This window comes from Nyctereutes procyonoides, unplaced genomic scaffold (genome assembly GCF_905146905.1).
Source record: "Nyctereutes procyonoides isolate TBG_1078 unplaced genomic scaffold, NYPRO_anot_genome, whole genome shotgun sequence".
NCBI lineage: Eukaryota > Metazoa > Chordata > Mammalia > Carnivora > Canidae > Nyctereutes > Nyctereutes procyonoides.
In genome coordinates this window covers 28,346,515-28,359,460 of record NW_026575052.1, presented here as the reverse complement: position 1 = coordinate 28,359,460, position 12,946 = coordinate 28,346,515, and the positions used below count along the sequence as shown (strand labels likewise).

Below are 12,946 nucleotides of genomic sequence, written 5' to 3'. Positions count from 1 at the left end.
AGGGCGCCTGGGTGGCTCAGTCGGTTAAACATCTGCCTTTGGCTGGGGTCACGATCCTGGGTCCTGGGATCGAGCCCCATGTCAGGCTCTGTGCTCAGGGGCAGGAAGCTGGGGGGTCTGCTTCTCCCTCTCCCTCTGCCCCTGCTCGTGTTCTCTAATAAATAAAACTCTTTAAAAAGAAGCAAAACCAGAAAGGATTATGCCTTGCGTTGCTCTGCACATTAAAACAGCAGGGGGCCCAACCCCAGTGATAAAGGGGCAACTTACTGTGACAGGAAATGAGGCCGAGGCCGAGGCCGAGGCTGAGGCGTAAGGATCATGTGTTTACACAGAGCCTCCCGGTGGCTTCCAACCAGGAGCTAAGTGCATCAAGGGGCTCCACGTGTGGTTTCCTGTGCTGTTACAGGGAAATAATATGCACATATCCCCACTTAGTTTGATGACTTCTAAGGCACGTCCGATGAAAAGCGGACTAAACTCCAGCTCCTCCTCTTACAGCTTTCCTGTCAAAATATAACCCGCAGGAGGACGCTAAGAACTATTCCCTCCGTCTAGTCCCCGCGCTGTCTCACCGTCACCCAGTACGTGGCTTTTTATATCCTATGCTAGGAATAACCCAGAATGGAGGTGTTTTGCACTGCCGCAAGAAATATCCTACAAAAAAAAAGAAAGAAAGAAAGAAAGAAAGAAAGAAAGAAAGAAAGAAAGAAAGAAAGAAATATTCTACAAGGCCAAAAATCTTAATAGTTCAACACGCAAAACTGCTTTCCTGAATGGACATGCCTGGACAGTGAAAGAAACACGTCGTGTGAAACGATCCTCACTTTCATCAAACTGCAAGAGGCACACGTTTCCAGTAGATTAAATCATGTGGCGTTAAAATAAAGACTCACACACACAATGAAGAGAAAATCTCTAATAATTTATTTGACCTTCAGTTTCACATTGTGAAAAAAAAAACAACAGTTTTACAAAACTTCAAAAACGTAGTAGCAGACAAGCACACATGAACATGAACACTTCAACTTACAGAGTTCTGTACGTGAACCACATATTCAATAGCCAAGTGAGGGATATTATTCAGCTCTAATCACTCTTATTCAGACAGGTGTCAAGCCCAGAGAAAAGGGGGCTACACAATTATACCAGAAGTGGAAGGCTGCCCTTTGTTATCGGTTTCCACAGCAACCAGTCCACAGAATAAGAAGAACCTTCTCCGTCTTACGCCAAGGTTTTTGTGTGCGCTGCGCCGTGAATCGTATTTGCTTCAAAGTGGGGGACGTTTCACAGGGTGAGAATGGTCAAGTAGCGAGCCCAAATGCCTACATCAATTCAAAGAGCGGGAGTCCAGAAAGTTCCCTGCAGGCTGGAGGCCCACCCCAGCCACGGCTCCCTCCGGCTTGCACACGGTAATTAATAGAGGATTCAAGGACACGCCACAACTTTGAAACAGCTGCAGAAAATTCATCCCGCTTTCAGAAGTCACGCAGCGACACACACATCTCGGCAGATTTGCATCATAAACTAGAGCGCCGTGGCTGCCACAATGTGACGCCGCCGCCACGCTGCCGCCGGGGCACAATCGGACATCTGCATTGCTTAGAACACAACCAGGAGCGGGGAACTGACTGCTGGAAGAGTATTGTGGCGCTTTCATTCCAAGGGCTCATTTATTCTGGTCCAGCTGTAGCCCACTTATTCACGGCACGAACGGACATGTGCAGTTAGTCTGAAGTGTCCAGGTAAAGAGAAATGTTAAGGATTCATCGGTCACTAGACAATGCAAACACACTCACGATGTAGAAGGTTGTTATCAGTCTAAAGCCCTATTTTCTAAAACTACAGCAACGTGAGAAACATCGACAAAAACAGTGCGAGTTGCAAACTCTGGTGTTCCCCAGGCACCTCTGGGCAAGCACCAAGCTGGGTCTAGCACTAATACCTACCACGGCACGAGTTAGTAAACAAGCACACGAACTAGCAAAGAATGTATTCACAACGGGTCCCCGACCGTCCGTCCCGGGAAACCCCTCACCAGGGGCCACTGGCTCGCCGTTCTTCGGTGTTCGCCTGGCCAAACGCGTCACTCTTGCGCACCGAAGAGTTCTGTTCTAGAGACTTACCCAAGGGTGAGCACGCAAGTGTACATTGTACCAAAGTGAACGTGGCCTCGGAAAACTTCTAACGCTCGCTGGATCGCACATCGAGAAGAGGGAATGATGAGTCCAGGGCCAACCGATCTGGCGAGGGAGTTAATGTACATCTGTGGCAGCTCAGCTTTTTCCTGTTGAACTGTAGGTTTGGCAAAGCATTCTCACGGGGTAATAAATAAATAAATAAACTTTGGACAATGGCCTTTACCTGTGCCCTATATACAGAACTAGTCCATAGAATTTTCCAGGATTTTAGGATTATTACACAAAGGGGAAAAAAAACTGCAGAGCGACTTGGTCCTTCCTAAATTTCAGTAGATGAGATGGAAGTAGGTGAATCAGATGGGAAGGAACACGGTCAACTGAAGACGTGCCCCACCCCATGAGCCATCAGCATGACCAGAGCCCATGAAACCCCATTAGTTAGAAGTCCGTGAGTCTAAAAAAAGTGTCCTTCATGCTTTCTCTACGTCTACGATGTCATTCGTTTCCAACTTATACTCCTTCCCTGTCTTGACATCTACAACCCACCCACCCGTCCCACCCTCCAGTTAAACTCCAAATTGTAACTCCCGAGTTCTCATTTTCGTGCAGCAAAGCACTTCACAACAGCCACGAAATTGTGCAAAACATACAACCATTCACACACTCCCGTACACGCGAAGACAATCGTAAGCATTGTTTCAGCATGCAGGCGTCGGACAATAAATAGCTAAATCTATAACAAGTTTCTTAACAGCCAAGGGAGAGTTTAAAGTCACTTATAAATAGAGAAAGAACACCTATGCGCGAACGTCGGCGTTGTTTGGAGCCTCGGGGCGCCGGGCCTCTGTCCGGGCCCGCAGCCGGGCCTCGCCGGGCGACAGCAGCTGGCGGGAGGCTCAGGCTCGCTCCTCGGAGAGGTGACAACCGTTGCAAATTTTACACATAAATGGTGGAGCCCATGGAAATCAAAAGCTGAATATAGTACAGCAAGGGAAAGACCCGGCTTTCCTCTGCCCATGAGGGGCCGATTAACGCGGACATTAATCCACAATTACAGGACAAGGACTAGATCACAGGTTCACTCGTTCATGTTAACGGCAGCTCCTGGCGAGCCCCGCCCCCCACGTCCAGCCAGGGAATGTACAGGTGGGGGCGGCGCTCTGGGGTCCGGGAGCAACTCCTCCTCCTCCTCCTTCTTTCTTCATTACCTTTGGCGTCTCCAAAGTACAAATCTCCTTCTGTCTCACCGAACGACTGAGCAACCTAGAAAGGAGGGGGAGAGACAGAGTCTCGTTAGGACCCTGGACACCGAAGGGAAAGAGACCATGACAATCAGGACAGAGCTGGCCAGCTGGCTCGTGCAAGCCCAGACTACAGGTTCACGAGCAAGCGTGCGCAGACCGGGTGCATCCCCGAGTCGCGTACACACACGAGCGTGGCCCCGGGAGGACCGGCCCATCTCTGCTCCGCGCCAGAGCGCACGTGCGCCAACGGTGCGGCTCCGAGGTGCCAGCTTCTGCTTCCGACACCCCTGCTTCGTCTGTGGCTGAGCAGAGCACCATGCAGCCCCCTGAGGGGCAGGCCCCCCTGGGCCGCCCCGCAAAGGGCTCCGAGTGCAGATCCCCCACTCGTACAAGGCACAGTAACCCGCGCACCGAAGCACATCTCTGCTGTCCAAGTGCCACAAGTCTGTCTTGCTCCCTTCCAGCGACACCGCAGGCTGCCCCAGCCCACGGCTGGAGCCTGTCCACACTCGGGACGTGCAGGCCACAGCACGACTGCCCACCTGCAGGATCCACCGCCGTCAAGCGAGCACGCGCGTCAAGTGGAGCCACAGGCCTGCGCGTTGCGTGGGACCGGCTTCCCCACGCGGCCCCTGCCTATCCCATGGGCCTGATTTTCCACGGGTAAGTGCAGCCACCTCCGCCCCCCACTCACGCACCGGCCGCCCGCAGACCCCGTCCAGGCCCCGCGCAGGCCCCCAGCCCGGCGCCGCCGCGAGTACAGACAAAGGGCGTTCAGGAGGGGCCACCGGTCACTCGCAGGAGTTCTCCTCCCTTTTGTGTGTTCAGAGTCGGATTCATTTCATTAGTTGGTTCCTTTGGCAGCTTCCTGATGGCGACTCAAGGCTCCGGAGGCATTCCTCAGGCCTGTGTCCGCCCCCAGCCCCGCCTCGGGCACCTAGGGCTCACCAGCAGGCCAGAGGACGCGTTTGATAACTGGAACAGTATCAGCGTTCACGGTGGTGCATCCTCCAATGGGGGGGGGGACTCTAAAAAAAGGGAAGAGGCAGAGCACAGGGAAATCCGAGGGCAGTCAGGTTGGGGCCACACGGCACCACAAAAATGGGAGCGCCCTCAAGAGTGATTTCCTTCTTGTCCTTCCCACCGACAGAGCAGCAGGAGACAGTTAAAATCCCCCCTGGTGAATGAGCTTTTAGACCCAGGGAAACCTCTTGTTAACACGTATTAATTCGGTTAGCACCCACGTCTGAGATCAAAGAGACATCCCGGAAGTCTCTGCAGCTTACAGCTGAAACCTGCACAGCACCTCTTTTAAGTCACCCCATCCAGCTTAAGTGTTTTAACACTATATTGTGTGTAGAAAACTTCAGAAATTTAAACCAACATTCTCCCTATGGGAGACCGCAAGGGTGGCTTTGATGAGGCCCACACTGCCCTTAAAGAGGCCAACGCGACCCTGTCAAACTGCCCTGTTTGGGGCTGGACTCCGACGGGCGGCACCGGGGCCGGGGCTGCCGCACCTATGACCTAACACTTGATCTGCTCGGTTCCCAGGGCCCAGAAGTATGTGATTAGGATCAAATAGCGAGGACGGGGCGAATTCGAGCGCCAGACAACGTCCCCTGGGCTGCGCGGGGAGGCACCAAAAAAATAAAGACTAGAGGTAACAAGTGGGTGGCAGTCAGAGAAACCGCACTTCCCCACCACATGCGAAGCTAATTCCGTGGCAGGCCGAGGTCTCAGCTGAAGAAGGGAAGAAACCTAAGAGTGTCGAACACTTAACGTGGGCCAGACACTGGGCAGCGTGTTCTCTCCCCTTTTCTTCCCTCATTTATCAATGAGCCCGGGCCTGAATGGGGACAGAGCTTGCAGAAGCCCTAGTGCAGCAGTCACGGGACAAAAGAGGGGTCTGAGTCCAGAGGGGTCCAGAAAGCACCCCGGGAACCCGGACCGGGATGCACCGTGGTCTTTCCCTGCCTCGGCTTCCTTCCTCCTTCCTTCCTTCCTTCCTTCCTTCCTTCCTTCCTTCCTTCCTTCCTTCCTTCGTTCCAAAGATGCCAGCCTGTCCACGGCCACCATCGCTGCCAAGGGCTTGGCTCTCCTCTGCAAATATAGTCAGTTCTGGGCTAACACCGAACTCAGTGTGCTTTTAATTGATGCTTTTGCCCAGAAGGTTCTTTAAACCTGCTTTAGAGGTGAGTCATGCACTCATATCGCAGATGAAATAACCACGTTCAGAGCATTTGTTTACTCAGGATTACTGAGATGCCAGCAAGGCTGCAAAAACCAGTTTGGTGTGGGACGCCGTCAGCACAGTCACTCCCCACAGGAGGTTTCTGACTGTTCCAGCTCCTCTGAAGGAGTTTCATTCCAAGGTTACATCCTATTACCAAGCTGTGCTAACTCTAACAGGCTGGAGGAGACAACTGAACCGATGGGGAAAAACAAACAAACAAAGATTCATTGTCAAAATGAGGCCAATTTTAGTGATGTTCGAAAATGAGCTATAAGAAAGGTGGAAAGGAAAGACCAATGAGTCGAAATCTCTCTTTGCTCAGCTCGCAAAGACTCCTAGATTTCCGTTTTTCCCTCTGAAAGTCCTCTTGAAAAGTGTGGCACAGAGAATCCCCGGGTCGCTCAGCGGTTTAGCGCCGCCTTCAGCCCAGGGCGTGATCCTGGAGTCCCGGAATCGAGTCCCACATCCCACTCCCTGCATGGAGCCTGCCTCTCCCTCTCCCTGTGTCTCTGCCTCTCTCTCTCTGTCTATCATAAATAAATAAATAAGTCTTAAAAAAAAAGCAGAAAAAAGAAAAGTGTGACACATACTCGGATCACAGAGCCAAAGCTTCCCAGGCAATGGGTTAGTTTTCGTTGTGCTTCCTCCAAAGCAGAGTTTTAAATTTATTCTCTTATTAATAATAAGCCCATGAATTACCAAAGCCAATCAACACGTTCCACGTGCTCGTGCTGCCCTCAAGACATGCTTAAGTGCTTCCTGGCCAAGAGCAAGGATGCTTAATGGCAGCAAAGCGGCCATTAGCTTCGCGAACACTGAACTGCATTGGCCTATTAATTATTTGAGCCAAGAGTATTATATACTCTTAAGCACACAAGATGACCATTATGGACTCAGATATATGACACAGAAAGACAACTTTTGTTCGCCCTGACAAAAGGGTCAGCCTGTCTGATTAACTCTGAAAGGCTGCAGTGTAAGGCAGTCTGGATGGCTCAATGTGTCCACGCATCAGACAAATTTAAACAACGCAGGTGCAACCTTTTACAAGCAGAGACCCCAGTTTCCTTCTGAAGTTAATAAATGCCCTAAAGGGGGCTATTTTTTTTTTGAGGAAAAAATTTTTAAATAAGCGATAAATAATTGGGGAGAGAATAAACTAGGAAAAAAACTTAAGCATTCCGGTTCTTACACCCTCCTTCATTCCAGAAAGCGTTGGAGGAATCGAAATTTGAGTATCAACCAATATCTCCTGGGGTGATAACCCATAGGAAGCTCGTTTGTTAAGCAGTTCAGCAAACGCTCAAGCCCTTCCACTCTGGAGCCTGAGCCCCCGGGTTGGTTTCTCGACCCGCTCCTCCACCTACGAAGCTCTAGGACTTTGGGCAAGTCGCTCAACCTCGGTGTGCACCACTTGTTCCCATCCCTACAGTGCTCTAGGAATAGTATCTTGCAAGGCTGTTGTCAGGATCAGACGAAGTGACCCACGGGGCCCCCAGCCCCAGGCATGCAGGGAGGCCCAGCAGAGCCCTGACTGGCATTATTAACCTAAGGCACAAGGCAGGGGCTCCCAACTGGGCCGCACAACAGCATCACGAGAGAACCCCCTGGCGATGCCGGGCCGGGTGGAATCCCACCTCTGGGATGGGCAGTTTTGAGATGCTGGTTGGGAGACGCGGGGGCTCAGCCAAGGCTGGGACCCCCGGCTCCAGTTAGGGGCGGAGCGGGGCAGCTGCGGTCGACCCCGGTGCTTTCCGTTCTGGGGAGCAGGGTGTTTGACTTGAAAAGTTCGGGGACTACCTCTGCACCGGTCACTCTCGCTCTCAGAGGGACTCGCGCCGCTCAATTCCCCACATACTCACCCGGGACCACTCCTTACCTCACGCTCATCCCCCGAAGGGCGCCACGCTTAGGAAGGCAGGTGCTTCCAGGTGCTGACGAACGCAGTGGGGATCAGCGAGTACGGGACCGTGGTTATGCTGTTCCACACATCTAACGTGGGGTCGTAGCAGTCCAGAGTCTTGCACCGCTGGATGCCAAAGTATCCCCCGACCACGTAGAGTTTGTTTCCGGAGGCCACAGCGTGGCAGCTCATGCGCTTTGCGGTCACGTCTCCCACCTTGGTCCACTGGTACGTCTCACTGTTGAATTTGTAGGCAGAGCAGGCCGAGAACTCGGTGTCCCCGCCCATGATGAAGATCTGGTTGCCCAGCACGGCTGCGGCCGTGTAACGCCAGGGCTGGGGGCAGGTGGCGGGCACCGTCCACCTGTTTTCACACTGATCGTAACACTGAACCTTAGGGAGTTTGTCATGACTGACGCTGGTACCTCCAAAAGCGAACAGCTTGAGCTTGGCGCTCACCACCGCCGCGTTGCTGACACCTTCTCGGAGTGGGGCCACCATGGTCCACTTGTTGGTCGTGGGGTCATAGTGTTCTACTTGCTTTAAAGAGACGGAGGGGGAGGCCGGGAGGCAACCCGTTGCGGCTGTGTGCCCCCCGACCACATACAGGCAGTGCTTCAGTTCGGCAGAGCCGTGGCCAAACCTGGCCACCAACATGGGGGCGGCTTTGGACCACTCCTCGTGCAGGGTGTCATACACCCAGACGTCTTTCGAGACTCCGTTCTCGGACCCCCGGCCCCCGGTGATGTATACTTTGCAGCCAATTGCACATGCGCTGAACTCCTTTCTTGGGCTGGGGATGTCGGCCTTGGGGATGATCTCTTTGGCCTTCTGGTCTACCAGATACAGCTTATCGCACATGAAGGTCTGCCCTCCCAAGAGGAACAGAGCGTGGCCGGTTTTCCGAGGCCGGGCACAGAGGCTGGTCACCACGCCATCGTTCTGCAGGATTTTTAGTTTGCACCTAATGGCCTCTTCCACTATCTCCTTGCTCTTTCTCTGCTTGGTAATGAGTTCCTCCATGGCCACATTCTCCATGAGGTAAATGGCGGGGAGGAGGGCCAGCCTCACTGTCTGCAGCAGCTCTGGGAGGTAGCAGTAGCGCTTCTTCAGGTCGTAGCTGATCCAGTTAATTGCAGACTCGTACACGAGCCTTTCATCTTCTGTCTCCAGCTCTTCGCTGGACAAGAGCTGCACCACCATGTCCTGGGGCAGCTGGAGGAAATCTTCGTTCTTCCTGATGGTCTGGAAATTGCTGAGACACATTCGCCAGGAGAGTTCGTAGAGCTTCGTGCACTGGTGCGCGTCAGAGAGCAGCAGCATGCCCAGGCAGTTGGTGGGATGCAGATTCTTTTCTAGGAACTCGGCGCACGCATCCCGGATGTCCTGAAACTCCAGCATGTCGCCGGCTTCCAGGAGCGACTCTGCGTTTTCTTCGTTGATGATGACCCGCGAGGAGTAGGCGTAGTCAAGGAGCAGCTCCAGGACCTCCGGGTGGATGGAGTTGTCGAAGTTGACCTCGCTGTCCTGGCTCTCCTTCAGGCCGCCGCTGAACATGGCCTCAAAGTAGCGGCTGCACGCGGCCAGCACAGCCCGGTGGCAGGGGAAGGTCCTGTTCCCCGCGTGGAGGAGGACATCGGTGAAGAGGCGCTGCTGGCGCAGAAGGTTCAGGTGCGTGAGGACGCTGTCAGCGTAGGAAGACTTGTGGAACAGGTAGATGTTGATGGAGCCGGAGCTGGCCCTGGACTTGCGGTTCTCGTGCACGCTGACCGACATCGTGTTTCCTCTCCTAAAACCAAGACACAGCAAAACAGGCCATTGAACGGGGGATGCTCCCGACGTTCAGAACAGCACAGCAAAGCAAACAAATGGCTGTGACCGGAGAAAACACAGGGCTTTGCCGTTAGCCTGCAGTAATGGGCAGCCCTTCCCGCAGAGCCACAGACACCACCCAGCAGCCAAGGCATCTCCCTGTAATGCTGTTGAGCTGCTTGAGCACTGTTAAAAAAAAAAAAATCATTGCTCGGAAGCAGGTTCATCTTGGAAAACCTGACTGCCAACTTTGAGACTGAAGTCCTTGAGAATGTAAGACGGCAAAACCCCAGAGGAGGGAGGTCTGACTCGCAGGGCTCCCGGTCCTCGTCCAGCTGATTCACTGCAGGCCACTTAAAATGCCAGCCTTCCAGCTCTCGTAATGCCGGCATGGGCACCAGCTCTCATGCCCTATGCAACATAAAGCCATGTGTAAAACAAATACCTACTAATTAATTCCATCAAGAATTCCTTTAGTAAGAGCCGGTGTCTCTGTGTACCACAGTACATGGGAGACGTAACATTAGGGTCATAGGCTTAGGCCAACTCCTTCCAAGATCAGATCTTTATTAAAACCTTAAAAATAACTTCTGGCCGACAACGCCACCAGGACAGGGCCCTCAAACAGCACCAACATAAACATTACCATATATTGATTAGCAGGCTTTTGTGAAAACACAGAACAGACTCTGGCCACAATCACCACCCATGTGTCTTGGCTCTGGACAGCTTCCAAAATGAGGATTTGCACACATAAAAGGAAGAATATTTTGAGCAGCCTACTCATCACCGCTGTTTTTCTGTTCTTCCTGCTTTATATCAATTCTTGGAAAACCAGTTGCAAGAACAAAGGATCTATCCGTCCCCCTCTTTGGATTGAACAGTGCATCACCAGGCTCATTCTCACAGACCTGCAAACACCGCCACGTGCAGGGGGGGGGGTTCAAAATGCAAACACTGTTTTATGTAAGTCAAAAGCACACACATTTGTGCTCTTGTGCTAGGGCCACCCTCGCCTTTATTTGCCAAGTAAAGTCCTTTCCTCCGAATTACTGAAATCATAGCAAAATCTAATGTTGTCTTTGGCTTTCCTCAGTAAGTCAGCTGTAGGTTCAGGATCTGGGAAATACCTGTCACCCATCTTCAAACACTGAATCACATGCTTTTTTTTTTTTCTTTTCTATCCTTCTGTTACTTCAAAAGAATAAAGCCTTCAAGAACCTGCCCATCAAAGGGTTCCTAAGGAAGCTGTTTATGCCAAGAGGCTAAACTGTATAAGTTACAGTATCTGTTCCAAACTCAGAACAGCTAGTTCTTCCAAGCGGGCCTCCTTGTTGTTTCCTTCAACATTCCCTTAGTTATTTCTTTTCAATCTATATTGCAGTAATTGCTAATAAACAGAAATGAGTGACTCTCCACAGATTCAAGGGCTAGATACCAAGCGGCACTTCCCGACCAGCTGTGGCACAGCATGGCGCACAACAAAGGCGGGTGCCAGATGGGCCCGTGACACACTAGCCACACAACATTAGGTGATGCAACTTGTTTTCTTTTATTTGGGGAATGTAACTTTTCATTAGGAGTAAACATGGCTTTAGAGGAAGAAAGTAAGTAACAATGTCCTTAGAAGACAACACCAGTGTCCACAGCGGCTACTTCAGGACAGACAGATAGACGGGCGGTGAGGAGCCAGGCATCCCCCTTATCTCAGGCAAGGCCTCTACCGTCCGGTGTGTGTTTACGAGGCCCAGAACCGCCGACCTGACACCAGGGGAGTGCACCAAGTTTCCAAAGCCTTAGCGCACCTATTAGCATCCCTGACGCCCCACCTTGAGAGTTGTGAAGTCATACATTCAATCTGAGGTACTCGAAGATTTTAAGCCTAAACCTCACAAGACGTCTTTTACATCCTCTGATGTCTTACCTAGAAACTTCAATCACTCCAAATGAGTTCTGCTTTCTTTTTCAAGCTAATGCTTCCCGAGCTGTTTCTCTCCAAAGCTGCCTTGTCTCAAGCTAAGAGAGGACACGCCTCTAACTGAAGCATGAGGCTCCTGGCACAGGGCAAGTGAGTACCAAAGTGCCCGCAGAGAGTGGGAACCACAGCGGGGCCCAGAACATCTTTCCCAGAGCATCGGACTCCAGAGTGAAACAACATTCACGGGGGAAGGGGGGGGCTTACACTGAAGCAGTTTGTTGAGAAGACCTCAGGATACAGGATCTGCATCCCTAGGCACCCTGCGTCTGAGCTCCTGTACTTTGCAGGTTGTCCCACAAAACCAGGAGGAAGCCTGGCTAGCCTGTCAACTTGGACACCGCCCCGATGGAGAAGCGTGTCACGGGCGAAATCCAACCTTCCTGCGGCAATATTTGCTTAAAATGAAAGGAAAACTTAGAGACCCAAGGGACACAACTTGCCTTCCGGTTTGAAGCTATGCAGACATCAAAATATCCGCAGGAGCCGTTTAGGCAGTCCCTGAACACACCTTCGGGCGAAAAGGAATCCTCCTCTGGCATTTCTTAAGCCCCCAGAGGAATAATATTTGCGTGCCGGGGAGACAGCCTCCCCCAAACGCACACGCACACTTCACCCGCGTCCGCAGAGGACACGGGGCAAGGGCTGCCGGTGCCCCCAAGCATCGAGGGGGCTTCTGCACAGTGACCTGGGGTCACTCGGGGCTCCCGGCTCGGGCGCGGCTCCCCGCCTGCGGACCGGCCACGGCCCGGGCATCGGGCATCGCGGCCGGGACACCGGGGACCCGCCCGGCCCCGGGGCGGACCTGCGGGCGGCGCGAGGCCTCAGACGGCGACCCGCGCCTTGGTGGCGCCCACGGCCACGCGCGGCTGCAGGAGCGGACGCCGGCTCCCGGGCGAGGCCTCGTTCATTCCCCGCGGGGAGGGCGCCCTCACGGGCGGGTGCGCGCCCCCCAGTGCCCAGGCCCCGCGCCCAGACCCCGCGCCCCCCAGTGCCCACACCCCGCGCTCCGGCCTGGGGGCGCGACCTGCGCGGGCCGCGAGGGACCCCGGGGCAGGACCCCCGACCCCGACCCCCCCCGACCCCCCGAGCTCCGGGCGCACAGCCCGGCGGCCGCGGCAACAGGTCCGCGGGGCGAGGGCGAACTTACGGCGGCGGCGCGCGGCCAGCCGGGTCCTCGCCTGGGTCACGGGCGCAGGGGCGCGGGGGCGCGGGGGGCGCGGGGGGCGCAGCGCCGGCGGCTGGACTCGGGGTGCGCAGCGCCTGGGCCGCGCCGCCTCCTATCCGGCTGCGAGCAGTGTGCGCCCCGCGGCCGCGCGCCCGCCTATAAGCGGCAGGGAGGGGAGGGGCGGGGCGGGGCGGGGCGGAGGGAGGGGGAGGGGGAGGGCGCGGATGCCGGAGTGACACCCGGCGAGGGAGGAAGCCAGTGAATGCCCGCCGCCGGGGCGGAGGAGGAGGAGGAGGAGGAGGAGGAGGAGGAGGAGGAGGAGGAGGAAGGGAGGGGAGGGGAGGGGGAGGAGGGGGGGCTGAGCCGAGCGCGCCGGGAGAGGAAGCGGGCGGGGGCGGGGGCGGGGGGAGACAAAGCGGCCCCGCAGCTCGCAGCTGCGCTCCCCGGGGCCGCGGGGGGAGGCCTGGCGC

General features: G+C 54.4%; 1 protein-coding gene across 1 annotated transcript; it reads right to left on the bottom strand.

Moving 5' to 3' along the window:
• Positions 1 to 901: 901 nt before the first annotated feature.
• ENC1 (ectodermal-neural cortex 1) lies at positions 902 to 12,589 on the bottom strand. The gene is made up of 3 exons (XM_055332186.1): positions 12,459 to 12,589; positions 7,498 to 9,310; positions 902 to 3,401 (listed from the first exon to the last, which is right to left on the bottom strand). The coding sequence occupies exon 2, from the start codon at positions 9,295 to 9,297 to the stop codon at positions 7,528 to 7,530; it is 1,770 nt and encodes a 589-aa protein (XP_055188161.1). The 5' UTR covers positions 9,298 to 9,310; positions 12,459 to 12,589; the 3' UTR covers positions 902 to 3,401; positions 7,498 to 7,527.
• Between the last annotated feature and the right edge of the window lie 357 nt (positions 12,590 to 12,946).

Bases quoted from the DNA above. Each gene is read 5' to 3' on its own strand.
- ENC1 (XM_055332186.1), bottom strand. From the start codon at position 9,297: ATGTCGGTCAGCGTGCACGAGAACCGCAAGTCCAGGGCCAGCTCCGGC.